Below are 26,491 nucleotides of genomic sequence, written 5' to 3'. Positions count from 1 at the left end.
GTTAAGCTGTTTGTGTGATTTTGATGGGGCTGAAAAATAACCAAACAAACGTCAAAACTTGAAGGTTGGCGTGAAGGAAACACTATAGATGGTACCCCAAAGTGACCTCTTATTCCAGAGAAGCCTCTTAGCATACTTTGAATGTAGAAAACCAAGGAGAGGGGGTTCATCAAGCCTGGATGATGTCTGTCTAAATAATGCTGCATTTCTCATAACTCTCTGAGAAGTCACAAGTCCAATGCACTTAGCATCAGGCATAGATTTTTGACAAGCACAAGCATGTGTTTGGGTCCTCTATGGCTTTTTTTGGATATTTACTTTGTTTTTGTATCAGCAGAAGCTCCCAGAGGTTAGAAAAGCAAAATAATCTGTAGAAGGAAAATCGATATATTTTAAAATGAATCCAATTCTTTCTCTCTGTCAAGCTGGGCAGGCAGGTCAGAGCTCTTACAGAATGTTGCCTGAGTTGGCACTCATCCTTTCTATCTTATTGGATTGTGCTGTTAGGAAGAAATCTGGAGGTTAGACTGAGCTTTTCATTTCTTCTTTATTACATCTTTTGATAATTCTTTCAATTGGATACTTATATTTTACACTTCTAGGAAAAAACCCTATAGCTGAGGCTTTCTAATGCAAAGAGCAACAGGGTATAGGTGCACACATGAGTGCAGAGTATTTCATATCATATAGCCGCAATTAGGAGGTCTGTGGTTCTTTGTTCACATGCAAAAAAAAAGTAACACCCACTGAATACCTTAGTAAAAATTATGAGTTCTGCTATCTTAGGTTATATAGTTAAATTTCAACCAATGTCAATTAACATTTATTAATCACCTACTATATGCCAGGCATTGTGCTAAGTGCTAAGGATACAAAAAAAGAGGCATAAGACAGTCTCTGCCCTAAGGAACCAGGGAGATGATATATGAACAGCTATATACAAATAAACTATATATAAGACAAATAGGAAATAATTAACAGAAGAAAGGCATTAGAATTCAGAGGGGTTGGGAAAGATTTCCTGTAAAAGGTGACTTTTTAAAAGGAAGCCAGGGGGCAGCTAGGTGGCACAGTAGATAGAGCATCAGCCTTGAAGTCAGGAGGACCTGAGTTCAAATGTGGCCTTAGACCAAACACTTGCCACTTACTAGCTGTGTGACCCTGGGCAAGTCACTTAGACCCAAATTGCCTAAAAATAAAAAAAAATAAATTAAAAAGAAGCCAGGGAAGTCAGTAGGTGGAGTTAAGGGGGCAGAGTGCCCTTTAAAGAGCTTGCGCTAAACTCTACACTAAGACTTTTGGGACACTTTGTGTGTTAAGCAAAGCCTAGAACTGCACCAAGACTTCGGGATACCCTATAATACTAATAAAGAATTGCACAAAAGAAACATTATAATGAATGTCAGAGACATATGACCAATAAAGGAGGTGGGCAAATCATGTGACAAGAGTCACATGGACAGGGATGACTTGTCCTTGGCATAACTGGAAGAAGTACCCATATGAATAAGATCAATAAATCTCTTCCTCATGAAAGTCCCTAGAGTTTGCTAGTGGAAGAAGGTATGTGTCAGAGAAAAGATTATTAGTGGTCCCAAAGGTTATTTTGAAACAGCCAGTGTTGATATTTCATGTGCCAAATTTAATCAATTCTTGATGTAATCAACAATGTATGATGCTTTGATTTGTCCAGAAGAATCATTGCAAACTAGCTTAGATTTGCATAGTGTTTGAAGGTTTACAAAGTACTTGGAAAACTCTGGCTCTGTGTTTTCAATTATAGAGCTCCTTAGCTACTAATAGACCATCAACAGGCTGAATGAATTCACAGTTCTGGGCTAAGCCTGCAGTTTCTCATGGGCTGGGCCATTCTGAAGCTTTTGACTTCCTGTGGTTTTCAGTGGAAACTAAAGGCTGGGGAGACTCACCAGTTTTGAAGTTGATCAAGGCCACTGTGCAATGGACCACCAATGCAGGCAATTTGCTGACGTCTCTTCCAATCAAGCAGCTCCTCTAGAAGCATGTTCTTCATCAAGGTGTCAATTTCACTTATTATTTGTGTTATTTTGCTGAGGACTTCCTGAAAAAAAGAGCAACTGGTCAAGAGAAGAAATCATAGTCACTGGTCATCCAACTTGCGAAAACTTGTCTAGTCTACTTTGGACTAGAGAAATAGATGTCTGGGAAGGTTACTGTTAGCTTCCTTCTGACTAAATACTATATTCTACTCCCTACCAAATTTGCATCATGCTGATAGTTGTATGTTACCTTGGGGAAAATGTATAATAATAATAATCTCATGGTCCAACAATATTCTATCACTTTGCTAAAAATGATCCTAAATATTACAAAATCACCTACATACATACAATCCAATCCAATCCAACAAATTTTTAAGTACCTACTATGTGAAAGGCATGGGGGATTCAAAGATGAGGCAAAAATAGTCCCTGCAATAGTCTCTTGCATTCTATTAAAAATAGAACAAATATTATTTTAAAATATTTATACGTAAATATATGATTAAATTATAAAGAGAATGTATTTATTATTTTAATTAATTTATCAATTATTTAATTGTATTCAAATTGTAATAAATTTAATTTTATTAATTATAAATATAATATTAAACCATATTATGTAATATTAAATGAAAATATATACACATACATATGTATATATAAAAATTGAAATTAGGACCAATACAAGTTAACTTTTCAAGATACTTTGACTAAGGTCATGTAGTGGTAAAAGCATCATGATTTAGGCTCATGGATTTCCTGTCTGCCACTAAAAAGTTGTGCCATTGGGACAAACAATCATTCCACCTCTTTGAGTTTCCTCATCTGTAGAGAGATTGGCTTAGTTGTCATATATAATCATTATCTTGAATTTTTTTTCTAGTTTGCTACCACAAAAATACTGCTATAAATATTTCAGTGTTTTGAGAGCTTCCTGCCTTTGAACTCCTTGGGTTATATGCCTGATGTTAGTGGTATTTCCAAGTAGCTGTGTGACATGGTAGGTAGAATGCTAAATTTGGGCTCAAAAAGACAAGTTTAAACCCAGTCCTTACCTCTTTCCTCCAGTCTTTTATCTTCAAATGTCTATTGGATATCTCAAACTGGATGTCCCATATCCATCTCATGGGTAAAGTCACCTCGCCTCAAATCTTTCCTCACACCAGTCCATCCTCCACTCATCTATCAAAGTGATCTTCCTAAAGTAGAAGTCTGACCATATCACTCTCCTATTTGATAAACTCCAGCGACTCCCTATTACCTACAGGATCAAATATGAAATCCTCTGTTTACCTTTTAAAGCCCTTCATTATTTGACCCTTTCCTACCTTCCTATTTTTCTTACATCCTCCTCCCCATCATGTACTCCATGTTCTAGTGACTGTGGCCTGATTGCTCTCCCTCCTACAAGACACTCCATCTCCCAACTCCATTCATCTTCACTGGCACGATTGTAATGTTCTCCTTTTTCACCTCTACCCTCCAGCTTTTCTGGCTTCCTTCAAGTCTCAGTTTATATTCCACCTTCTACTAGAAACCATTCTGATTCTCCTCAATCTTAATCTGCCTCCCCTCTATGACTAGTTCCGATTTGTCCTGTACATATCTTGTTTGGGCATAGTTGCCTGCACGTTCTCTTCCCCCTTTAGATCGTCAGCTCCACAATCGTAGTAACTGTGGTTTTGTTTTTCTTTGTATTCTCCAGTGCCTGGCACATAGTAGGTACTTAATAAATGTTCATTGACTTAATTTGTTTTCCTGTTTCTGCTTATTCCACTCTTTATCTGTTTATATGTCTTTGTCTGCTTCTCTGAAGTCTTTATATTTGCTCTTTATTATAGTGGAATAATATTCCATCATGTTCATTGCACTATTATTTATTCAGTCATCCTCCAGCTAATGAGCATCTGCATTCCATCATGTTCATTGTACTATTATTTATTCAGTCATCCTCTAGCTAATGAGCATCTGCTTGGTTTTCAATTCTTTGCTACCACAAAAAGCACTGCTATAAATATTTCAGTGTGTTTGAGACCTTCCTGCCTTTGACCTCCTTGGGTTTATGCCTGATGCTAGTGGTATTTCAGAGTAGCTGTGTGACATGGTAGATAGATTGCTAGATACGGGCTCAAAAAGACAAGTTTAAATCCCTCTTCAGACACTCACTAGCTGTGTGATCTTTGGTAAGTTACTAACACTGTCAGCCTCAACCAAGCCTATCTCCTCTGGAAAATGGCCATAATAATGGTACCTACCCCACAGGGTTGTTGCAAGGATCACAGGAAATAATTTACATGAAGTACAAGCCTTAAAGCACCGCATTAGTGTTAGCAATTACTATCCAAATGTTTTTATTCTTAGAAAATGGAATACTTTTCCCATCCCACATTTTAAGCCACTTGAGGGGAGAAGAGGTCTCACTTTTGCATTTGTATCCCCATCACCTAGTACAGCATCTGGCACATAGTAGGGACTTAATAAAATGTTTATTTATTGCCTATTTATTCCTCAAGGAAAGCTTCAAAGCTTTCCTCCTGGACCTTGAGGGTAGGTTAAATGATTTCAATCAGCAACTACTGAATGATACTGACGGAATTATTCAATGATATGCCTTTTGTCTGAGTACATATTGAAACACTTATTTCATCAAATATTTATTTAAGTTCCCCACAAGATACTGTAAAATAAAATACAGCAACTAAAACAGATACGTACTTAAGTCTTAATTGCATATATTAGAAACTGATAAAAAAAACCTTCAAAATAAACATGGCTGTAGTACATTTAGCCCAACAATAAAATATACATCAGCTTCTGACTGATGTATACTATACTATATGTATACTATATACATCTAGCCTTGAAAACAAACCCAAACTTAGAAAAAAAAATGGCAAGCAGTGAACAAACACCATACCTAGAAATAGGCTGGTTTGCCTAGGGCATGGACTCTAGGTCAACCATTCCTTTAAGTGGGGTTGAGGTTTAGGAGGAAAACAACCACCAAAATTCCTGCAAAATCTTCTTTACCAACCTTTCTTTTGAAGTCTAGTGTATTGAGCATATCTTGCAATGTCAAAACTTCCTGCTTCACGAGAACGCTGTTTTTGTCACCTTGATCTGCAATAGAAGAAGAGAAAAACAAAACAAAACAAAAAACAGAATCCTCCCCATGGTGAAGTTTCCCTGTGACATGGGTAAGTTTGTCTCAATTCATCATACTTGTTTGTGGGTCCCTGTAAAATTCTGGTCCAAGAGAAAAGAGTCAAAAGTAGTGTATATTTATTCTAGGCTTATGACCTAAATAGTTTCTTCTCTTGTCTAGAAATGTGAGAAGAAGTGGAAAGAAACAAGATGAAGAAGACAAAAAGAGGTAAATGTGAGGAAACATCTTTTTGCACCTAGGGTCCATTTAATATTTGAGGAAGGTAGGAGGAAGAAAGGAAGGGAGAGAGGGATGGAAGAGGAGGGGGGAAAAGGTAGAAGAGGAAAAAAAGTAGGAACCAAAGAGAGGGAGAGAAGGAAGATGAGAGACAAGGAAGAAGGGAAGGAATTATACAGAAAGGGGAGGATGGAGATAGGAAGGAAGGAAAGAATGAAGAAAAGAGATTGAAGGAAAGACCTCCCAAGGCAGCTCCCCACTTTTGGATACTATATTGGGAAGTTTTTCCTTTCAAGCTTCCTAATTCTTCAATATATTATTTCATTTGAGCCTCACGATAACCCTGGGAGGTAAAAAAAAAAATCCAGGGCTCATCTATTCTTTCTGGAAACTCAAATGGGCCAAAAAATGCATGTATTCTATTCTTAAAGATGATTGTTTAAAAATTCCATTAATCCTCCAATAACCCATTTCAATATCTAACAATTCATGAATATAAAGTTTTCCTTATAATTGAAAGAACAAAATCTAGCATGTCCAGCATTCTATCATCTGGAAGTTTCCACAAGCCAGCACCTCTACTCTTTTTCAGCAATAAGGGATGACATGTTCGTTTTGTATCCATCATACCACCAGTCAAAGTCCAGGACACACAATAGATACTTAATAAGTAATTATTGATTTGACATGACTAAGAGCACTAAAAATCCTGAAATGCCTTGACTTAAAATAAAGATTGGGTTACATTGAGTTTTACTAAGTATATTTGATTGTATTCTGGGGTTTAAAAAACCTATTATTTATAAACTACACAATGCAAACTGACTTTTTGTTCTATTCAAAGTGGATAATGATACAAACTTAATGGAAAGGACTGATCTGCTGGCAAACAGTTTACCCCTTCTTTTCCCATGTCTGATATCTCTGACCTTGACCTTAAAGAAACTTGAAGAAAGCATAAGGAGGAAGCCGTTGCAAGTGAGACACAAGGAAGCCACTGCAACCGGCTTCCGGAGATTCTATGCTGTCTTGGAAGAGGGGTTGGAGTAGGTCATTCATTTTATTTGCTGAAAATCATATCCAAGTAGGCTTGGAAGAGGACAGAACAATTACAAGCAGAGAGATACAATGCTTTTCTTCCACTCCCCCTGTTCATACTGCGAGAAGGGGGGTCATTTCCCCATTTATTTCTGAATTATTCACTCCTCTTTATTCTTTATTTCTAGATGGATGAGGTGTCAGGCAGGGTTTTTACTTTTTTCCCCAACTATTTACCTTTGTCTTGAGCCATTTAATGTGAAAAAAATTGTTGGCCAACATAAGACCCAAGCTGTTTCATGCATATCACGTAACATACAATCATAGATAAAGGAGAGTGGGAATTTCCTCTTTTCAGAGATGAGAGACATTTTGCTTAGCAAAAGACCTGGTCTGGGGACTAGAAGTTCACAGAATCAGAGTGGGGCAGATGCTATCTTCCATAAATTTTGCAAAAACATCTAGGACCAAACATGCAAAAGGATCTCTGTCTCTTTTCTTTCTGTCCCTTTTGTAAAAGAAATCATGAATTCAGAAAATCAATAGTCAGGGATGAACAACTTCTTTTAGTCTAAGAGGCTTTGGGTGGTTGGTCCCCTCTCCTAGGTTTCCTGTGGTCAATTCAAAAATCTAACTTTTACAGGAGATGAGAGACACAGGACTTACACTCAGACCCCATTCAGGGGTGCGAAACTTGTGGCCTCAAGGCCACATGTGGCCCTCTAGGTCCTCAAGTGTGGCCCTGGATTCAGTCAAAGGCCACAACTGAGAACCTAGAGGCTACATGTGGCAGGTTCTCCACCCCCCCACCCCAACCCCTTAGCTGCAAGGCTTCAATTAAAGTACATGCACTTGGCATACTAGTGCTGCCACAGAAACCCAGAGACTCCCAGTGCCTAAAGTTGCTCATGAGCTCCCTCAAGTGGTTGAATTAGGTGAAGGAAAAGTGTTGGTGAAAAAGTCAAGAGTCAATCTTGGCTCTATCTCTTACTAGCTATATGACCTTGGACTTTCACTAAAGTCCTAACATGATGTCTCTTGGTGACTTAGGTTCCTGAAGGCTAGGTCAATTGATCACAAGCTCTAAAAGGTCCTACTAAGTGGAAAAGGCTTTGCATATAGGCCCAAACCAGAGATAGTATCTTTAGTATCAGAGGACTGGTCTAGCTAAATGCAGAATTCCATCCCCAGGTGTGCCACATATTGATGATTTCTTTTTTTTTTTTTTGCTACAACCAACTTACAAAGACTGTTTACTAAGGTATAAGAGGATTGTATTCTCCATTGGTAGAGGGAGTAGTCACACTGATGAGATTACAGATTCTGTAAGCATTACTTCACCATCATAAATATTTCTTTGGAATCTTAGCACTTTCAAATATTTTCATTTGTCTCTGATTCCCACATCCTAGAAAGTACATAGGATGGTAGACTTTCTGTAATCCTGGTAATATGTAAGGAACTCTGGGACTATTCACTGTGTTATTTTGTAGAATTATTTAAAAAAAATAAACTTACCTATGGTCTGTATTGTTTTATATCTGTAGTCAAATTCATCTTGCAGGTCTTCTAAATACTTGACATCTTGGTCTGTCATCTTTAAAAAAAATATTCAGTCTAGTATTGCAGTGGAGTGGGTTCAAGAAACAGCATTTTAAGTGTCTCTTAGACAATTTGGTTCCATTCAAGATTTAAATAGTATTGATTAAGCATGTACTATGTATAAGTCACTGTGCTAGGTGCTGGAGATTCAAACATAAGAACACAGCTCATCTCACCATCTACAAGAAGCTTTTTCCTCATCTCCCTCAGTGTTAGTGCCTTCACTCTGTTGATTTTTCTCCAATCTATTCTGTCTATAGCTTGTTTGCACATATTTGTTTGCATGATGTTTCCTCCATTAGACTGTAAGCTCTTTGAGGACAGAGTCTATCCTTTGCCTTCTTTGTATCCCCACAGCTTAACATAATGTCTGATACACAGAAGGTGCTTGATAAATGCTAATGGATTGACTAACTGAAACAGACCCTGCCCTCAAGAAGTTTACTTTCTATGGCATATGTTACTATGTGTCTTCTATCAAGGTGATGACAGTATACATCTAATACATTTACTAGATGTGTGATGATGGACAAGTCACTTCAACTATGACCCTTGGGAAACTCTCTTAAGACTGTACATTAAGTTTTAGATGAGTTAGATGGGTAATTGATAAGTTCTCATATCAACAAAACCAGAGATTTTTGACAACTGACTATGGCCATGATAGTCTTCTAACAAAGGATTTCTCAGAATGATCCTACCCTTTCTTACAGTAACCCCTGCCTGAGTCACTTCCAGTCCATAACATTTCTCTTTCTGGTCTCACTGCATCTAGACTTTCATTACTTAGTCTAGTTCTAAATGTTATTTCCAGAGTCATCATTTTCACCCATAAGTTTGAATTCATTTCCCATTCCTCAATTTCTCCACTGGTTTTCTCTCACTTTGTAGTTAAAATTCTCATTTGTTTAAGCCCTCATTTCAATTTGCTTCAGTTTATATTAGGCAGTGTGATCATGTGGACCTGGAATCAGGAGAAACCTCAGGTTTGAATCCTGCCTCTTACAATTACAAGTTGTGTGACCATGGATGACTCATCTAGCCAAAGCTCCAATTTACTTATCTGTAAAAAAGGGGGTAAAATACTATTTACCTCACAAAGCTGTTTCAAGGGTCAAATAAGGTAATGCTTATAAAATGCTACATATGCATAAGCTATTTTATGTCACCTTAATTTATATAAGCTTTCCTTTTCCATCTTTTCAAGTCAAATTAATTTATTCAACCCTTCCCAATCAACTCTTCTCCTCTTTGAGCCTTGTCCTTTACTATTACTCAAAATCTGGTTATATTTTCCTTCCCACGTTGGCTGGATTGCTTACTTTGCAAGGCTTTGCAAGAACCTATTTCTTCCAAGAAGTTTTCCTAAGTTACTACTTTTTGTTTCTGATTCACAACAAAGCCTTCTTAATTACCTAATAATTTTCACATTTTCACTTCTACATTCTCCTCCCTCCCATGAAGCCCTAGGTGCTTAATTATTCACTTTGTTTCGTTAGTACCCAGCAAAGTATCTTTTAGATAATAAATAATAATTGCTTGTTGAACTGAATTTCTTTAGGGACTTGTTATGGACCAGAAGTGACTAAGGCTGAGACTTTCTTCTTTTCAGTTGGTAAAGTGTGTGTGTGTTTGTGTGAAGCTGTTTTACTTTCAGAAACTGAAAAAAGAAAGCAATTATTAACAGTTCTGTACTTTATGTCTGCTAACACTTAACGTCATCTTTTCTGAATATGAATTTCTGCAAAGCAGGGAAAGTATCTTTTGAATGACTGTAGAGTACCTACCACCACAGGCCATAGAAGATTTCATTTGATTTACAATTTTGAAGATATAGAACTTTTTCAATTTTATTTTATACAATTTCTCATTTTGTCCTTTCTATTCTATAAAAGATATTTATAACTTTTTAGAGCTTCATAAACAATTTGTTATCATAAGGCCTATAATTCTTGCCATCATTTCATAGGTTTGGACTTTTTAGATACTTTTAGAGACTATTTACTCCTAGGACTCAAAATTGTGAAGAGTGGCATTAGGTGAAGAATGATATCTGACTTCTATGGTTACATGGGCCAACCTCCTGGGTTTTGCTCAGCCATGAAAAAACTGAATCAAGAAGCATTTTTCACATAACACCATACATTATTTAATTTAATTACCATCTCTATGCTGACAATTCTCAAATCTACCTATCTTGCTCCAGTCTCTCTGCTGACTTCCAATCTCCCATTTCTAACTGCCTTTCAGACATCTCAAACTACATGTCCAGTAGACATCTTAAACTCAATAGGTCTAAAAGAGAACTCACTATCTTTCCCCCAAACCCTCCCCCGACTCCTACCTTCCCTATTACTATAGAGGGCAGCACCATCCGGCCAGGCCTGCCATTTAATGTGGCTGTTGTTCTCAGCTCCTCACACCCTGTCACCACCCCCTCCTCCCATCCAGTACTCTGACAAAGTCTATTGATTTCACCTTCACAAAATCTCAAATATCCCCTCTTCTCTGCTCTGACTCTGCCACCTCCCTGGTGCAGGCCCTTATCACCTCAGCCTAGCCCTGGACCATGGCAATAACCGGCTGGGGGCTCTGCCTGCCTCATCTCTCTCCCCACTCCGATTCATCCGCCACTCAGTTACCAAATGGATTTTCCTAAAGCTCAAGTCTGATCATGTCAGACCTGCCTCTCTAGGATCAAATACAAAATCCTCCGCTTGTTGTTGCTGTTGTTCAGTCTCATTGAACTCTTTGTGACCCGATTTGGGTTTTCTTGGCAAAGCTCAATTTACAGATGAGGAAATTGAGGCAGACAGGGCTAAGTGACTTGCCCAGGGTCACACAATCAGTAAGTGTCTGAGGCCAGATTTGAACTCAGAAGGATGTCTTCCTGACTCCAGGTCCAGCATTCTATCCGTTGCACCCTCTAACCCCCTTCCTAATTTCCAGTCTTTGGAACACCTTACTCTCTCCCTGCTGTGTACTCTTTTATAAAGGGTCAATGACCTCCTTGCTATTCCACAAATAAGATGCTGCATCTCTCAGCTCCAGGCATTTTCTCTGGCTGTACTCCATGCCTGGAATTCTCTCCTCCTCATTTCTACTTACTAGCTTCCCTGGCTTCCTTTACGTCCTAGCTAAAATCCCAGCTGCTACAGTAAGCCTTTCCCAGCCCCTCTTATTTCTAGTGCCTTCCCTCTCTTAATTATTTCCAATTTATCTTGCATATAGCTTGTTTGTATCCATTATTGTCTCCCTCATTAGACTGTGAACTCCTTGAAGTACAGGACTGTCTTTTACCTCTTTTTGTTTCCTCAGGGATTAGCACAGTGTCTAGAACATAGTAGGTACTTAAGAAATGTTTGAGAAATTATACCTTTCTCTAAAAACTAAAATACTAATTTAGCTAAATACTAATTTTGCAACATTTAATTTTTCTTTCAACTTATTAAATACATTTTATTATATCTTGTTTGAAAATTAACAAATTTACAATACTTAGGTATAATTTGGTGCCTTCCTTCATTAAATTTCAACTGTTTTTAATTATTGCCTAGTCTAACCCTGTGGGCAACTTGATGGCACAGTGGATAGAATGCCAGACCCAAAGTTAGGAAGACTCATCTTTTTGAGTTCAAATCGGGCCTCAGACACATATTGACTGTGTGGCCAAGTCACTTAACCCTGTTTGCCTCAGTTCCCTCATCTGTAAAATGAGCTGAAGAAGGAAATGACAAACCACTACAGTATCTTTGCCAAGAAAAATGCAGTCCTGAAGAGTTGGAGGCAACTGAACAACAAATCTAATGCTGGATTTTATTATCAAAGCTAAATAGATGAATCACCTTGATTTTTTTTCTTAGAGTCAAAAGCATTTTGGGACTTAAGTACAGTTCTGACACTTTAGAGTTTCAGCTCTTATAGATGGCTTTCCTCTAGTTTCTAATTATCTGCTTGCAATTTATCAGAGTGAAGGCATTAAGTTGCCTTATTTTCATTCCCCATCAGGACCCTGAGTACTTCCTCTAAACTAATCAACTCCTCTCTATCCTTTTTCAAAAAGCAGAAATAACTCTGTTCCCCTTGGATCTCTTTGTGTGTGTGTGTGTGTGTGTGTGTGTGTGTGTGTGTGTGTGTGTGCTGCATATGGACTGCCCTCATCCAGAAGAGAAAAACAGTGACTAGATGACTCCATCTATTCATACGCAAGCATATCTACAATCACTGACTGACATTCTTCCAATATGGAATACATTTTTTCCTCCAGCTGACTTTTCTTCTCTTCCCTGGTCCTTAGAACTCATGATTGTATAAAGGTTCATTGGCATTGAATTATTTAAAATTATTTTAAACCTATCTCCAAACTCTCTCCAAACTGCTTTTTGAAGTATCTACGTCTTTGTCCACTATCACCTCCCTACCAGAACTCTAATTTAAAATACATTTAAAACAGAACAGACCAGTTCCAGACATCAGTGTGCAAGTATTTCCTAATAGGATACAAACAAAAAGCTAATTAAAAGCTAAATGATGAAAATATCATGCAGACACATAAATTGACATGGACAGTAATTAAAAGGAACCTCTAGTATTATGGTAAATAATTGAAAAGCCAAAGGTAGGATATTATGTAACCTAGTTAAAGCTTTCTCTAGAGTCTTGGGAATCTGCGGAGTGCTTCATTTAAAAGCATGACATGGGCTAGAAGAAGGCCCATGTCTCATCCTTTAAGATTATTTGGTTTCCAATTAATTTTCAGTCTGTTTCCATAGCCCTTTATTGAATATAATTTTTTATTGCATTATGATCTGAGAAGGATACATTTAATATTTATTCTTTTATGCATTTGTTTGAGGTTTTTATATCCAAATACATCATCAATTTTTGTGTAAGTAACGTGTACTGCTGAGAAAAAGGATATTACTTTCTATTCCCACTGACTTTTCTCCAATGGTCTATCATACCTAACTTTTCTAAAATTCTATTCATCTCCTTACTTGTTTCATGTTTCCTTTTTTCGTTAGATTTATCTAGTTCTAAGAGGGGAAAGTTGAGTTATCCTACTAGAATAGTTTTACTGTATATTTCTTCCCGTAAATCATTTAACTTTTCCTTTAAGAATTTTAATGCTGTAACATTTGGTGCATACATGTTTAGAATTGATATTACCTCATTGTATATGGAACCTTTTAGCAAAATAAAGTTTCCCTGATCATCTCTTTTAATTTGATCTATTTTTGCTTTTGCTTTGTCTGAGATCATGACTGCTACACCTACTTTTTTTTTAACTTTAGCTGAAGAATAATAGATTCTGCTCCAGCCCCTTAATTGTGCTCTCTGTTTCAAGGGTGTTTATTGTAAACAACATATTGTAGGATTCTAGTTTTTAATCCACTCTGTTATATACTCCCATTTTATGGGTGAGTTCATTCCATTCATGTTCCCACTTATGATTACTTTCCCTCCATCCTATTTCCCTCCTGTTTATCCTTCTCTTTCTCTCTCTCTTTCATTCTGTCCCTCCTCATAAATGTAGGATAAGATAGATTTCTATACATAACTGAGTATGTATGTTGTTCCCTCCTTGAGCCAATTCTGATGAGAGTAAGGTTCAAGCATTGTCTGCCACCCTCTGTCTTTCCCTCCACTGTAAAAGCTTTATCATGCCTCTTTTATGTGAGAAAATTTACCCCATTCTACCTTCTCTCAGTGCATCCCTCTTTCTTACCCCTTAATTTTATTTTTTTTGGATATCATCCCAACATAATCAACTCACACTTGTGCACTCTATGTATATTTCTTTTAACTGCCCTAATAATGACAATGTTCTTAGGAGTTACAAGTATCATCTTCCCATATAGGAATGCAAACAGTTTAACCTTATTGAATCCCTTATGATTTCTCTTTCATGTTTACCTTTTTCTCTTGAGTCTCGTATTTGAGAGTCAAATTTTCTATTCAATTCTGGTCTTTTCATCAGAAATGCTTGAAAGTCCTCTATTTCATTAAATATCTATTTCCCCCTAAAGAATTATACTCAGTTTTGCTGCATAAATGATTCTTGATTGTAATCTTAGCTCCTTTGCCCTCTGGAATGTCTATTCCTATTTTTTTTTTTTTTTTGGCTAGGCAATGGGGTTAAGTGACTTGCCCAGGGTCACGGTCACACAGCTCGAAAGTGTTATGTGTCTGAGGCTGGATTTGAACTCAGGTCCTCATGACTGTAGGGCCGGTGCTGTATCCACTGTGCCACTTAGCTGCCCCCCAGAATATCCAACCCTTTAACATAGAAGCTGCTTAATCTTATATTATCCTGACTGTGGCTCCATAAAAATTGAATTGTTTCTTTCTGGATGCTTGTAATGTTTTATCCTTAATCTGGGAGCTCTGGAATTTGGTTATAATATTCCTGGGAGTTTTTATTTTGGCATCTCTTTCAGGAGGTGATCAGTGGATTTTTCCAATTTATGTTTTACCCTCTGGTTCTAGGATATCAGGAAAATTTATCTTGATAGTTTCTTGAACTATGATGTCTAGGCTCTTTTTTTTTTTATTATGGCTTTCAGGTAGTCCTATAATTTTAAAATTATCTCTCCTTGATCTATTTTTCAGGTCAGTTGTTTTTCTGATGAGATATTTCACATTTTCTTCTATTTTTTCATTCTTTTGATTTTGTTTTATTGTTTCTTGATGTCTCATGGAGTCATTAGTTTCCATTTATCCAATTCTAATTTTTAAGGAATTGTTTTGTTTAGTGAGCTTTTGTACCTCTTTTTCTATTTGTCCATTTCTAGTTTTTAAGTTCTTTTCTTTGGTGAATTTTTGTACATCTTTTTCCATTTGGTCAATACTGTTCTTTACGGTGTTACTTTATGTAGTATTTTTTTTTTTTTGGGCAGGGGAAGTGCCTCCTTCACCAAGCTGTTGTCTCTTTATTCATCATTTTTTTGTATCACTCTAATTTCTTTCCCCAAATTTCGCTCTACTTCTATTATCCAATTTTTGAGCTCTTCTAGGAGTTTGTTTTTGGTCCTGAGACCAATTTTCATATTATTTTGAGGCTTTGCACGTAGCTGCTTTGATTTCATTGTCTTCTGAGTTTGTGTTTTGAACTTCCCTCTTGCCATAGTAACTTTCTATGGTCAGGTTCTTTTCTGTTATTGTTTGCTCATTTTTTTCACTCTATTTCTTGATTTTTAACTTTATATTAAAATTGGGCTCTGCTCCAAGGGTGGAGAGGACACTGTCCCAAGCTTCAGGTTTCTTGTGCTTCTGTTTTCAGAACCAGTTCTGGAGGTCTGTAAGTTTTCAGTTCTTCCAAGGTGGTATGATCTAAGGAGAGGTATCTCCTGGCCTCACAACTTCCAAACTCTCCTGAGCATCGGAAGAGAGACCTCCATGATATAGCTGGTCATGCAGAAACTGGATAATAGAATAAGCAAGGCATGTCTTGTCTCCCATCTTTACTCTCTGTGAGTTATCACAAGCACTCTTCCCTACCCTGGAACTGTGAGGAGGGTCCCTACTCCTGCTAGTGCTCCATCCTGGGATTGCAGCCAGGAATGGTGTGTGTGGGCAATGCAACAGGTCCTGCTCCCAGCACCAGCAAAGGGTCCCCTGTAATCTCTTTCTGACCAGCTGTCTAACCCCCTTACTGTCTGTGGGCCGAGAGCTCTGGAAGCCTCCACTGATGATTCAGTTGCAGCCAAAGCCTGCTGCTGACTTGCTGGGACATTGTCTGTGCTGGACTGCACTCTACTCATACCCCCCAAAGATAGTCCTTTTTTGTCAACCTTGTAAGTTGTCTTGGTCTAGAAAATTATTTCACCCTGTCCTTTTGTTGGTTCTGTCACTCCAGAATTCACTTTGAGGCATTATTTTAATGTTATTTTGGAGGGGAATTTGGGAGTGATTGGGTGAGTCTCTGCCTTTGTGCCCTCATTACTTAGATTGGGATAGCAACTTTAGAACAAATTCAGGGAAGAAGTACCCTCACCATAGATTATAAATTCCTTGAAGGCATGGACTATCTTTTGTTTCTTTCTGTATCCTCAGTGTTTAACACAGTGCCTGGCACATAGTCGGTGCTTAATAAATGCTTATTGATTGCTTGATTGGTGGTCTGTCTCCTAGTTATGGCATTGCAACTGCAGAAAAATTCTAACTTCTTTAAAGAGCAAATAAATGCTACTTTGAATAGGAAATTTAAGAGTCTTTTTTTCTCTACCTTGGAGAATTTATTTGATATTGATCAGTGTACTTACATGGTAGAGGGAAGTTTATCTTGCCATAAAACTATCATAAAATTATCATGCCATGCACATCTGGACATATATGGGCAACTTCAAGTCTTCCACATAAGAAAGGTATCTTACTTACCTGTACACTATTTTTGATGGCAGCCACTTTGTGTTCCACATTTCTCTGCCTTTCTGAAACCACAGAGCTCTGCAAAGACTTTTCCAGGGGTCCCTGGAAGAACAGTGCAGTTACACGGTATCAATAAATTTGGTATAGCACTTTGGTAATAATTACAGCTAGTATTTCCATAGTTGTTTGAGGTTTACTTATATAAATTAACTTTTTTGAGCCTTACAATAGTCTACAAAAATAGGTATTTCAGGTATATATATTGACATTTTACAAATAAGGAAACCAAGGCTCAGAAAAGTTAAGTGACTTGCCTAGCATCCCATAGTTAGAATCAAAGGTAGGATTTGAATTCAGGTCTTCCTACCTTCAAGTTCAGCATTCTATCTACTATACCAGTAATAGATATGATGAATAACAAATTTATTAAGGTTGGAATGCGAAAAGGTTTGCCAATAAAGGACATGCGGGTTGAATATTATTTTATCTTCCCTAAACTCTTAAAATTCCCTTCTTGTGCTGCACTTATGGTGCTTGCCACAGCTTTCTTTGTATAATATTTAGTTCACTACATCTTATCTCCCTTACTAGACTAAGCTCCTTGAAGGTAGTATTAGTATCTTTATATTCCACTAGTATCTAGTATGGGGCAGTCACATGGTGCAGTGGATACCCCATTTGGGGGTTTCTTGGCAAAGATACTGGTGTACCATTTCCTTCTCCAGCTCAGGAAACTGAGGCAAACAAGGTGAAGTGACTTACCCGGAGTCACCCAGCTAATAAGTGTCTGAAGCTGGATTTGAACTCAGGAAAAGGAGTCTTCCCAACTTATAGGCCCAGTACTCTAACCATTTTGCCACCTAGCTGCCTTAGGAGTCAGGAAGCCCTGAGTTCAAATATGGCCTTGGGTACTTACTAGTTGTATGACCTTGGGTGAGTCAGTTGACCTCTGTTTGCCTCAGTTTCCTCAACAGTAAAATGAGGATAATAATAGCCCCTAACTTACAGAGTTGTTGCGAGGTTCAAATGAAATAATATTAGTAAAGAGCTTAGCCCAGTGCCTGCCACATGGTGGGCACTTAATAAATGCTTTCCTTATTCCTCTTCTCCCTTCCATCTAGTTCAACCCCTTTGTCTTATAGAAGAAGAAACTGAGGCCCAGAGAAGTTAAATAATTGACCCTCTATCACAAAGGTAATAAGCAAGAGAGCAAATATTTGAATGTAGCCTTCTTGACTCAATCTGGCACACTTTCCACAGCACCATAATTAAAATGAAATAATCTGTATTCAGAATTATTTATTTATTTATTGGACCTAGGCAATGGGGTTAAGTGACTTGCCCAGGGTCACACAGCTAGTAAGTGTCAAATGTCTGAGGTTGGATTTGAGCTCAGGTCCCCTGGCTCCAGGGCCAGTGCTCTATCCACTGCGCCACCTACAGGATTATTTAAATAATTATGACATCCTATGAGCTAATATTATACTATACAACTAGGTTTCAGACATATTTTCATTTTACTGGTGGAATACTATAGGAACAAAATTTTTTAAAAAGTTTTAACTAAACTAAATTATTCATAGTTATAATTTCATTGTCACAAAATCATTAAAGCACCAATGCTGTAGACCATTGTCCGAGGTTTAAAAATATTTGGTACATTTATTCAGTTAATTAGTCCTTGTAACTGGATTTGAATTGTGTAAATATTTTTTAATTTTACTATTTACTTAATGACTTCAGGGGAGGGCAGACATGTGATTTAATTAATCAATAATGAAGTAGGCATGGTTCAGGAGAAATGTCCGCAGGATTTCTTCCCTAGGTTTTGTGGGGCCCAGAGAGCATTGGTAATTGCAAGAAATTCTCTGGTCACAATTTCCAGAAAGTTGTAGGGGCTGCAATGTGGTGAAATCACTAGGCAAAGACTCTATTGGTGAGGCCTGTTCTGGAGGGAAGGAAGTTTAAAATTCTAGACTGCCAGTCTTAGGAAGCATAGAGCTGGGGAGAACAGCTGTGCCTCACAGGAAAGAATGGAGATAAGAAAAGAGAAACTTACAAAGCAGTGCAACTATGGGAGTTTCAAACTCAGTCCTGGAAGAATCACATTGATCCTGCAGCCAGAAAAGGAAGCTTCAGTGAATCACCAGCCCACCCCCAGAGGCTTCAGCAGAACTTCATGAGGCCGAGGGCACCAAATCCTAAGTGTTTTACAACTAGGTCATGAGTTCTGAAGTTACGATACCCCTCTTCTGATGTGCTGGGGTATTTGAGAAGATCAGTTTTAGGGACTGGAGTCTTAGGAGGCTGAGCCAATTTTTGCATGAAATAGTATATAATTCTTCTAGTTTATCCTCCCTTGTTAATGACACTGCTTTTATGTTTTAATGAAATGCTTTTGATATTGGATTTGTGGCTCTCTATAAACAGAGAACTTACATTGGTTGGGCTGGGGCTGGAACTTTCCCAACTGATTACCCCAAACAGCCCACACTCTACCCGGAAAAAGTAGCAAGGGTCTGTGGAGCCAGAGTTCTTAGGCTTAATTCAGAAACCCACATGTAAAATAAATATTTATTAAGTGCTTGCCAGATATTCAGCACCGAGGTAAGTGCTGTGAGAAATAGAGAAGTGAAGTCTCTTGCCCTCAAGGATCTTACAATGTAGTTGAGGAGATAAGGATAATACACACGAATCAATATTAGCGAGAACCAGACAATGTACGACTGTGTGCTATATTGGTAAAGATGCTAAGTGCTATAGAAATTCGGAGGAGAGGGATTAATGAAGGCTAGAAGAGTCAGAGGAGGGGAGGTTGAGTTGGGCATTGAAAGATAGGTAATATTTAGAAAGACAGAAGGAAAAAAGGAGTATATTCTCGATGAGGACAACCTGAGGAAAGACATGAAGTTTAGAATGGGCTTGCCATTTCTTTCTTCACAGTGCCCTCTGCATCAGATCCTAGTTCACTACTAAGACAATCACACCTTTAGTTCAAGCCCTCATCACCTTTTTGTCTTTTTTTTTTAAATTTTTGGGTGAGGCAATGGGGTTAAGTGACTTGCCCAGGGTCACACAGCTAGTGTCAAGTGTCTGAGGGCAGATTTGAACTCAAGTCCTCCTGACTCCAGGGCCAGTGCTGTATCCACTGCACCACCTAGCTGCCCCTCACTCATCACCTTTTGCCTGGACTGATGCAATGGCTTCCCAGTTGATCTCTCTGCCTTACAGAACCACAGAATTTTAGATCTGGAAAGGACCTCAGCTGTCATCTAATCCAATCCATACATGAAAAGAAGGGAAGGAAGAAAAGGGTAGGTAATAAATAAATAAACAAACAAATAAATAAATGAATGAATGAATGAATGAATATTTATGTGCCATGCTAAGCACTTCATAAATATTATTTCATTTGATTCTCACAAGTCTATGAGGTTACTGTTATTATCCCCATTTGAGAATTGAGGAAACTGAGGCAGATAGAGGTTAAATAACTTGCTCAGAGTCATACAGCTAGTAAGCGTCTAAGATTAGATTTGAACTAAGGAATTCCTGACTCTCCCTGTAACATACCCAACAAGTGGTCATCCAGGATCTACTTAAAGATCTTCAAAGAGTGAATGCTCACCACTTAAAGTTATTACTCTTTAGAACATTTTAATTGTTAGGAAGGGCAGCTATGCGATGCAGCGGAAGTCTTATCTTCCTGAGTTAAAAACTGACCTTAGACACTTACTAGCCACCTGACCCTGGGAAAGTCACTTAACCCTGTTTGCCTCAGTTTCCTCATCTATAAAATGAGTTAGAGAAGAAAACGGCAAACCACTCCAGTATCTTTGCCAAGAAAACCCCAAACTGAGTTGGGTACGACTGAAAAATGACTGAACAACAGCAATAAAAATTGTTAAGAAATTCTTTCTTGAAGTCAAGCCTCAAACGGCCTTTTTACAGCCACAACCCATTTCTCCTGATTCTGCCATCTGAAGCCAAATGGAATAAATCTAATCATTCCTTCCCCTGATAGCCCTTCAGATACTTAAAGAGAGTTTTCATGTCCCTCCAAAGTCTTCTCTAGGCTAAATATTCCCAGTTCTTTCAACTGATCTTAAAATGTCAAGAATTCAAGGCCCTTCACCATCCACGATACCTTTCTCTGAACACTCTCCAAGTGTCTCAATGTTCTTAATCTATGGCTCCTAGAACTTAATAAAATGCTACAGATGAAGTCTCAGTGAGGGTGGCTCATTGAGGGTAAACTGTCATTTACCTATTTCTTGAAAATGGGCAGCGAGGTGGAGCAGTGGATAGAGTGCCAGGCCTGGAGTTAGGAGCGCCTGAGTTCAAATATGACCTCAGACACTTACTAGCTGTGTGACTCTGAGCAAGTCAGTGAACCCTGTTTGTCTCAGTTTCCTTATCTGTAAAATGAGTCGGAGAAGGAAATGGCAAACCACTCCGGTACCTCTGCCAAGAAAAACCTGAAAGGGATCATGAAGAGTTGGGCACAACTAATTGACAAAACAACATTTCCTGGAAGCCATGCGTCTTAATAAAGACCAAGACTGTCTTAGCTTTTTTTTTTTTGGTTGGGTTTTTTTTTCCAATTTATTTGCTAGGCAATGGGGTTAAGCGACTTGCCCAGGGTCACACAGCTAGTGAGTGTCATGTGTCTGAGGCTGGATTTGAACTCAGGTCCTCCAGGGCTGGTGCTCTATCCACTGCGCCACCTAGCTGCCCCTGTCTTAGCTTTTTTGGCTGTCACATCATCCTATTGACTTGTATTGAGCTAAAACCCTCAGATCTTTTTCAGAGCATGCCAGTGTTATCAAACTCAAATAGGAACGGGAGCCATCAAACCATACATAAGGATCCCTTACGCTGCCTATTGATATAAAAAGTCACATATTAATGTTTTTTTTTTGTATTGTATTTATTTTGTTAAGCATTTCCCAGTTACACTTTAATCTGATTCAAGCCACACTTGGGAGTGCTGTGAGCTTCATGTGGCTGGTGGGCTGCATGTTTGACACCTCTACCGTTTAACAAATCCTCCCTCATCTTATATTTAAGAAGTTGATTTTTGGAACCTGAGTGTAAGACTTTACGTTTGTCCTGATCAAATCTCGTCTTTATTAGATTCAGCTTAGTGCTTTAGCCTGTCAAGATCCTTTGGGATTCACATCTAATGTGTTGTTTATCCCTTTCACCTTTAAAGTGTTATTTGCAAATTTGATGGGCATGCAATCTATGCCTCTATCCAAGTCACTGATAAAAAAGTTAGCCCATACAGATCCTTGGGGGTACTCTTCTAGAAACGTCCTGCTACATTAACCACTGTATTGTTCAGTCATTTCAGTCATGTTTGACTCTTCATGACCTCACTTTGGGTTTTCTTGGCAAAGATACTGGAGTGATTTGCCATTTCCTTTTTTAGCTCATTTTACAGATGAGGAAACTGAGGCAAACAGGATTAAGCAACTTGCCCAGAGTCACACAACTAGTTACATTTCTGTGGCCAGATTTGAACTCAGGATGAATTTTTCCTGACTCCAGGTCCAGCTCTCCATCCATTGCGCCACCGAACTGCCTGCTAGCAACTAACTATTCTTTGAGTCTGTTATGGAGTAAGGTAATGAGGGCCAAATCTAGGCTAGTGGTTATCTAGGAATAAACATTGACAGAAGAAAGCAAGGATAGTTTGGAGAACTGTTGAGTTAGGTTTTCAAAAGAGTTGAGTTTAAGGTGATGACATTACCTGTACAGGCATGCTGGCTGCAGCCAATATTCTTCTTTCTTCTCTTAAACAATTGGAAATAACTACTGCTATGTGCATAGGATTTCCATGGTATTTCCCCTAAGAAAAAAAATGAACAAAAATAAATGATGTAAAAATTAAAATACATGCATAAGAAAGAATCTTCTCTATCTAAAAGTCAGCAATAAATTTATTTAACTGTTTCCTTACTGCAAGTGACCTTAGGATCATGAAATTTAGAACTAAAAGCCCCTTGAAGTATTCTAGTTCAACTTCTTCATGGTGCATATAAAGAAACAGCCCTAAAATACATATCTATATATCTATGTAAATATATATATATGTGTATATAGATAGATAGATATAGATACAGATATAGATATAAAAGAAAAAAATGCAAGTAATAAGTAGTGAAGCTAGCTGGGATCTGAACCCAGGTCTTCTGATTCAAAGTCCATTTTATTGTATCCCTTGCTTTAACAACTTTTTCCAATATTAATTAGAAAGTATATTTTCTGTGAATCTAGGTTTTTATATTATATTGCTATACTTGTATTGAAATATTACCATCACCACCAACAAACATTTATTGAGTAGAAGAAGGATTGTCTATTGATGGTAGGATTCTCTAGATACCCCAGTGTACAGATGTGTTGATTGTATCAAACACCAGAAAACTATAGGACTTCCTCAGTGATAAATACATGGACACAGAAAAGAGACTAGCCTATTGTAAAAATCTACTAGGAAAAACCAAGTGGCTAAATGTTGCTTATTGCCCAAACTAGAGATGACTTCTTTATCATCATCATCATCATCATCATCATTATCATCATCATCATCACCAACACCATAATAGCTCATATACATATACATATACATATGTGTGTGTACATGTGTATGTATGTATGTATAACTTGAAGGCTTTCAAAGTATTTTAACAAGTTGACAATTATTTCATTCCTTTTCAGGATTCCTGATTCTTGGGATTTTTTTCTATCATGCCATAGAAGCCTCCTCCCCATAGAACAGCACTTTACCCCAGATTTCTCAAATAGGAAATACACACCACCTCTGCAGCCCCTTCCTCTAATTGGCTTTGTTGTTGGTCAGTCATTTTTCAGTCATGTCCAATTCTTTATGATCCCATTTAGGGTTTTCTTGGCAAAGATATTGGAGTTTCTTTCCTTCTCCAGCTCATTTTACAGATGAAGAAACTGAGGCAAACAGGGTTAAGTGACTTGCCCAGGGTTACACAGCTAGCAAGTGGATTTGAACTCATGAAAATAAGTCTTCCTGATTCCAGGCCTGGTGCTCTATCCACAGTTCCACCTAGCTGCCCTCTGATTGACTACTTCCCTTCAGAACATCCATTTTAAGGAAAGCACCCAGGCTAGCCATGTCTTAGTGACTCTCCAGCCCCCACTCCTAATTCTCCAGACTTCTTCTACCATGGCCCCACATGGTGTCTTCTCTTACCTTTTATGTGCTATTTCCCCCCATTAGCAGTGACTATCTTCCTTTCTACTTGTATTCATATTCCTAGAGCTTAACACAGTGCCTGGCACATAGTAAGCACTTAACCAACACTTTCTGACTTGACTGTTTTACACATATTATTTCATTCGATCCATATAGATAACCCAGTGAGGTAGATGTTATTATTCTCATTTTGAGGAAATCGGGGCTTAAAAGGTTAAATGATTTATTCTGATTCACATGGCTAGTAAATTTTTTACATGGGAGTGGAACCCAAGTCTACCTGATTCCAAGTCCAGAATTCTATTTACTATGCCGTATTGATGAATTTATTATGACATAACATTGGATTGACAGCCCTTTAAGTATCCGTATCTATAGTTGGACATTCAGATGAATAATATGCTGGATTCTGAATTAAAATAACAAGAAGAAATATGTGACACTTACTCTGTCTTTGAGGGGCTTAAATCAAGTTGGGAAGCCAAAATACTATAAGTATAAAGGATTAATAAAAATACAACTTAGCATAAACTATGTCCCAAATGAGTGGCACAGACAATAAAGACTCCCTGAAATCCTAGGAGAAAGTGATCGTTAAGGGCTAGGGTGATAAAGAAAGGCCTTATGGAAGAAGTGGAACCTTAGATGGTTACTATTTGTGCACATGTCCCCTGCCTTTGTTGTTTTTTAAACATTTTAAAAAATTTAATTAACTATTTTTTGGGTTATATTTTAAGTTCTGAACTGTCTTCCTCCTTCCCTCTCCATCCCACACTAGAGAAGGCTACCATTTTACACACACACACACACACACACACACACACACACACGTAAAACCATACTACACATACTTCTATTTTGTCAGTTCTTTCTCTGGAGGTGGATAGCTTTCTTTCATAAGTCCTTTGTAGTTGATTTGAGTATTTATAATACTCAGAATAACAGTAGTCACAGTTACTCTTCAAACAATATTGTTCTTACTGTATACAGCGTTCTCTTGGTTCTGCTCATTTCATTCTTTATTATTTCATGCAAATCTTTCTATGTTTTTTTCTAAAATCAACCTGCTCATCATTTCTTATAACACAATAGTATTCCATCACAATCATATACCACAACTTGTTTAGCCATTCCCCACTTGATGGGCAGCCCCTCAATTTCCAGTTCTTTGCCACCCTGCCTTTGTTTTTATTACAAAAATTTTTTTGAAGTGTTAACTGCATTGCCTGTTTTACTCTCTGTCTACTGGATTTGAAGTCATACTGAAATCTTGGCTTTGAGACAGATTTCCCACTCAGTTTGATGGGGAGGGAGAAAAGGGAGAGAGAGAAGTCAGAACTGAAGTAAAATAAAATTGAATTAAAAAAAACTAGTTGCCCCAGTCTTCAAGGCTGTGTACCTATGTACTGTGTACTGGTCTATTTGTTATTCACTGTCTGAATCTGTGTTTCAAGGTGTTTTAATGCATCTTTTTTGGCTCTTTCCTAGTTTCCCTACTTTACTTAGCCACAGTTCTTGACCTCATGGAGCTTATATTCTAATTGTGGAATGGTGATCAGGAAGTGAATTTGGGTCTGCAGCGTCATTGGAATAATGAATGGAACCATAAGTCAGTTGGGAGCCAGGAAGAGGGCTTGAGGCACCTGCTGAGGCTGGCATATGGCAAGATATCTCAGGGAAAAGGTTGTGAAACATGGTTTGTGATTGGCTACCTATAGTGGGGAGAGGAGGAATTTTCATTCACCAATTAGGACAGCTCAAAGACGGGGTAAAGCTTCAAAACTGAGTAGATTAACTTCCCGATGGAGAGGTCATGGTCCTTAGAAGGAAGCTATACCAGATGGAGAGAGGGAGACAGAGGTGGGACAGATGGCAAGATGCCCGAGGTAGATGGATACGTTGTGGAAATTTTTGCCTGTGAATAGCATACACTCATGTTCCAAGTCATCCATCTTTTTTTTTCTCCCCTCTGGGAGCAGTGTAAAGTGGCACTAAAATGACCAAAAGGACAACAAAACCAGGACGACAAAATAAAGCATATAAATAATTCACCCAGTGGATCAATGGTAATTAATCCAAAATTAGCAGCAAAGGACAAAGGCCTTCACAATTTGACCAACGTATCTTTTCAATCTCATTATTGAAAACCAACTGGACAATTACTCCCATCTCGCACTTTGTGGTCCAGCTAAATGGGCCTTTCCTCCATTTCTCACACACAACACTCCATCTCCTGTCTTTGGTGCCTTTGCCCTGGGCTCCCCTATGCCTGAAAAACACTTGGTCCTCACCTCCTCAGCGAATGAATCCTTCACTTCCTTCAAGACTCATCTGAAGCACCTCTTTTGACATGAAGCCTCACTTAACTATATTTAACTACTTTGTATTTATTTTGCATTTATCTATGCATATTTACATATTTTTATTCTATTTATTCACATACAAATATACATATATGACATGTGTACATATATACACATGTATACATATATATATATATATAAATTCATGTTGTCTCTCTGATGGAATATAATCTTCTTGACATCAGGAACTATTTTTTTTTGTCTTTGCAACCCCAATATTTATTGAAGTGTCTAGCACATAGATACTTCATTGATGCCTATTGATTGATTGATTGATTCTCTAAGGACTTGGAGAAGGCCTGTGCTATTATCACCCCCATTTGGTAATTGAAGAAACTGAGGCAAAGAAAAGTTACTTGCCCAGAATCATACAATAGTGTCTGAGACTTGCCCAGGGTTATACAATAGTAAGTGTCTGAGACCAGATTTGAACACAGATCTTCCTGATTCTAGACCCGGTTCTGTGTCTACTATGCTA

The 26,491-nt window shown here is 38.0% G+C and overlaps 1 protein-coding gene across 2 annotated transcripts in view; it reads right to left on the bottom strand.

Moving 5' to 3' along the window:
- Nucleotides 1–26,491, bottom strand: part of STAT4 (signal transducer and activator of transcription 4) — a 140,236-nt gene that overhangs the window by 45,305 nt on the left and 68,440 nt on the right. For both annotated transcript variants that reach the window (XM_027866177.1, XM_027866176.1), the window contains exons 4-8: nt 22,169–22,267; nt 16,423–16,515; nt 7,960–8,038; nt 5,056–5,141; nt 1,929–2,080 (exon numbers count right to left, since the gene is read on the bottom strand). In XM_027866177.1, coding sequence (XP_027721978.1) covers nt 1,929–2,080; nt 5,056–5,141; nt 7,960–8,038; nt 16,423–16,515; nt 22,169–22,267 — 509 coding nt within the window. The remainder of the gene's footprint in view (nt 1–1,928; nt 2,081–5,055; nt 5,142–7,959; nt 8,039–16,422; nt 16,516–22,168; nt 22,268–26,491) is intronic.

Source organism: Vombatus ursinus, unplaced genomic scaffold (genome assembly GCF_900497805.2).
Source record: "Vombatus ursinus unplaced genomic scaffold, bare-nosed wombat genome assembly UNPS02014779.1, whole genome shotgun sequence".
Lineage (NCBI taxonomy): Eukaryota > Metazoa > Chordata > Mammalia > Diprotodontia > Vombatidae > Vombatus > Vombatus ursinus.
The sequence above is the reverse complement of the archived record's forward strand: the minus strand, read 5'-3'. Positions and strand labels throughout refer to the sequence as shown.